Here is a 3628-nt window from a genome sequence, read left to right on the forward strand (position 1 = left end):
ATAGTAAATTTGTTATTTTTAAAAGATTGACAACTATTCCATACCATCATTTCATAATTAAACCCACACCTGTTGATGAACTTACATGTTGAGTCCTGTGTTTGGCATTAAGCAATAATGGGATACGTCTTCTTAGTGTTTTTCATGTGTGAATACTTCAGTAGATATGTGTCTCAGAGAAAGATGATTGGGTCAAATTACCCTAGAAACGTCAGTGGCACCATGTCGCCACCAGGGGGCACTACAGCCTTACCCATCACACAGGTCTACGTAAGACTATAGTTTGGCTATACGTATGTATAATTGACCACTTTCTTTAATTTCACAATAAAAATGTACTTCAGGAGAACATTAATGGTTAGTTTAGTGATCTAGACAAACGCACCTGGACTAGAGGAGGGCTACAAGGCCGAAGGGGTCGTGCTCAGCGGAGTAGGGCCTGCTTGTTTGCAAGGCCATGGGGAGCTGAGAGCTGTGCTGATCTGAAGAGGGGAGGGAGGGATGTGTTACTTTGGAGGAGCTTACAGATTTGCTGTTGTGCTTCCTGATCTTGATCCCAAGTTAGACCCGATTGCTTCCTTAATAATTCACTTAACAGTAAGTAGTGTCAGTGAGTCATGAGTGGCATTACAATGGACTATTGAGCCAAGAATAGCAGTGGTGCCACGCGAGGGGCAGCTGGTGTCAAAAATGCCACGTGAGGGGCAGCTGGTGTCAAAAAACCCCAAACAAAAATCAGTTGGGTTTACAGTAAAACTTCCAAAAGGTAGAACCTGGGTAAGGTGGAAACCTGTCACAGGAGAAAAAAATATTTTCCACTTAAACAGGTGCACTCTGTCAGAAGGCAGCCCTGTTGAGTTCTAGCTCTCGTGGGTTTCAGTGTATTTGCTCAGGTCTGCTTTTACACTTGGTGCATTTGAACCACTGACTCTGCAGTTAGCAGGCCAATGCAGTTAGCTCACAGAACCACCAGCACATGAAACTCGCTGCCATCAAGTCAATACTGACTCAGCAATCCTACTGGGCAGAGTAGAACTGCTCCTATGGGTTTCCTAGACTAAACCACTATGGAAATAGACTGCCTCACCCTTTTCCTGCAGTGATTGGTGGTTTGGAACTGCTGACCTTGTGGTTAGCAGCCCAGTGACCCACTACACCACCAGGGCTCCTCCCCAGGACATGAAATCTACCCTCAGCTGCATCTCTGGGAAGTTTTGTGATGAGCTTTTTTTTACCCTCTCTCCCTTATGCATTATTTCAGTTTTGTCACAATATGTAACTTATACATCAGTCTTCCACCCTTATGTATACATTTTAGTCTAAGAGGCACATTTATATGTGATGGCTGTCTTTATTGCATAATGTTCAGTATCTTGAAAATGGTTTATATATATATATATATTTGTTGTTGTTGTTGTTGTTCAAGTGGGTGGGGAAATTTAGTCCCTATTAAGCTATCATAATTGAAAACAGATAAAGTTGGAAAAATTTATTTTGCATCTGATTCAAAATTTAAGAGAGAAAACAATATCTGGGATAGTGACAGAAATTAGTTATAAAGGGGGGGGGTTAGTAGCTATAAACAGTAAAGAGATAGAGCAAGCACATATAATCAAAACAAAATACAAGACCACAGAAAAATGGAATTTAGACAATAATGGACATTTCCAGGAACTTCGCTGTTCTTGTTTCTCAAGAGAACTCAGACTCGGACGTAGACTTCACCGAGTGGGCTGTGAAAGATGGTGGCTACAACGAGAGCTGAAGGAAACAAAGTAGTCCTCTCTAGCTCTGGGCCTTGGGGAGAATGGTGTCCACTAGAACGCTATGCACAGAGAGAAGGGAGGGCGGGCAGGAAGGTCAGTTTAGGGTTAGGAGGGCCCTTCCAGGCCCTTTTGCTTTAAAAGTTAATAAATGTAGAATTGAGTGTTGTGGCTTTAGATTGAATTGATTTATATGGATTATTAGATTATTTTAAAGATTTGAGAGTTTTCTTTGAATGGCTCTTAAAAAAATAGAATTTATACCTGTAATAGGTAGCAATGAAAAACAGGTACAATAAAGGATAGACAAACTTTACTCAAAAGCATCTTAAGTCCTATGAATATTTGTAGAACTTCACTATTTTAAACAAACACAATTGCTATCTCGGCCCTTTCTAGTTTCCAGGTAAAAAATTTTTAAGAAATGATTTCTAGATAGTGTTCACATCCAAATGATTCTCGTGCATGTGTGCCTGAATCCTCAAGGAGCCAAATTAGCTGCTATACGGGGACCTCATTGTGTTGTATCTTGTTGAAATAGCTACAACTGTGTTGCATGAATAAAGGTTATCAACTTTATTTTTAACAAACATTTACACAAACAAAGAGAAGCTAGCATTTATAAAGTTATTTCTAAGGAGTGTTTCTATCCATTGTTATTTTCGTGAACGCTTGCATTCTAAGAGCAGTACAATTAGCCTATTACGCAGACTCCTAATCTTATTTGAATAGTGTTGGTGTAATATATTCCTCAGCTTTTGCCTTAACAAATCCAAAGAGGGAAGCTGATGACAGTCTGGTATGTTCAACATGGTGTGGAAAAATTCATTCCACATATCCAAATGAGGAAGCCTGAAGAGTAAAAGCAAAAATTATAAATAAAACGTTGCCTTCAGCATATATGGCAATGCTATGCCCACCACCAACCCTATATCTGAGTTCTATTGGCTTGAATAATTTTATATAATGCTCAACAAATGCAACTTGAAATACCATAAATCAAGAATGGGAATCTACTATTAATAAAGAATTTCAGATCCAATCAAATGTCTATATACACATGTTTCAAGGAGAAAAAAACCTGTCAATATTTACCCAAAAGCAAAAAATGGGACTCTAAGGGGCAACAGGGAGAGGTAGGGAAGATAGATCAATATAAAAAGAACAATCAAATTGAAAATAATGAGAAGAGATATTGTGAAAAATCCCCCATGCTAAGGAGTCAATTCTGACTCACAGCAAAACCATATAGGGTTTTCAAGACTGTACATCTTTTACTTTCTTTTAAAAAAAATCATTTATTGTACAACTCATCACAATCCATACATATATCCATTGTATCAAGCACATGTGTATATTTGTTGCCATCATCATTTTCAAAATGTTTTTTTCTACTTGAGCCCTTGGTATCAGCTTCTCATTCCCCCCCATCCCCCCTCCCTCTCTCATGAACCCTTGATAATTTATAAATTATTAGTATTTTGTCAAGTCTTACACTGACCGAGGTCTCCCTTCACCCACTTTTCTGTTGTCTGTCCCTCTGGGAGGGGGTTATATGTAGATCATTGTGATCGGTCCTCCCCGTTCCCCCTCCCTCATGAGCCCTTGATAATTTATAAATTATTATTTTGTCATATCTTGCCCTGTCCGACGTCTCCCTTCACCCATTTTGCAGTTGTCCGTCCCCCAGGGAGGAGGTCACATATAGTTCTTTGTGATCGGTTCCTGCTTTCCTACCCACTCTCCCTCTACACTCCCAGTATTGCCACTCACACCACTGGTCCTGTAGGGATCATCCACCCTGGATTCCCTGTATTTCCAGTTCCTATCTTCTGGTCTAGCCAGACTTGCAAGGTAGAATTCGA

The 3628-nt window shown here is 39.8% G+C and overlaps 1 protein-coding gene across 1 annotated transcript in view; it reads right to left on the reverse strand.

Moving 5' to 3' along the window:
• Positions 1 to 1474: 1474 nt before the first annotated feature.
• BUB1 (BUB1 mitotic checkpoint serine/threonine kinase) overlaps positions 1475 to 3628 on the reverse strand; it is a 57486-nt gene continuing 55332 nt past the window's right edge. Inside the window, exon 25 of the mRNA XM_045287121.1 lies at positions 1475 to 2615. Within this exon, the coding sequence (XP_045143056.1) occupies positions 2420 to 2615 (196 nt within the window). The 3' untranslated portion in view covers positions 1475 to 2419. The remainder of the gene's footprint in view (positions 2616 to 3628) is intronic.

Source organism: Echinops telfairi, unplaced genomic scaffold (assembly GCF_000313985.2).
Source record: "Echinops telfairi isolate 266 unplaced genomic scaffold, ASM31398v2 ScPeMD7_11;HRSCAF=52, whole genome shotgun sequence".
Classification (NCBI taxonomy): Eukaryota; Metazoa; Chordata; class Mammalia; order Afrosoricida; family Tenrecidae; genus Echinops; species Echinops telfairi.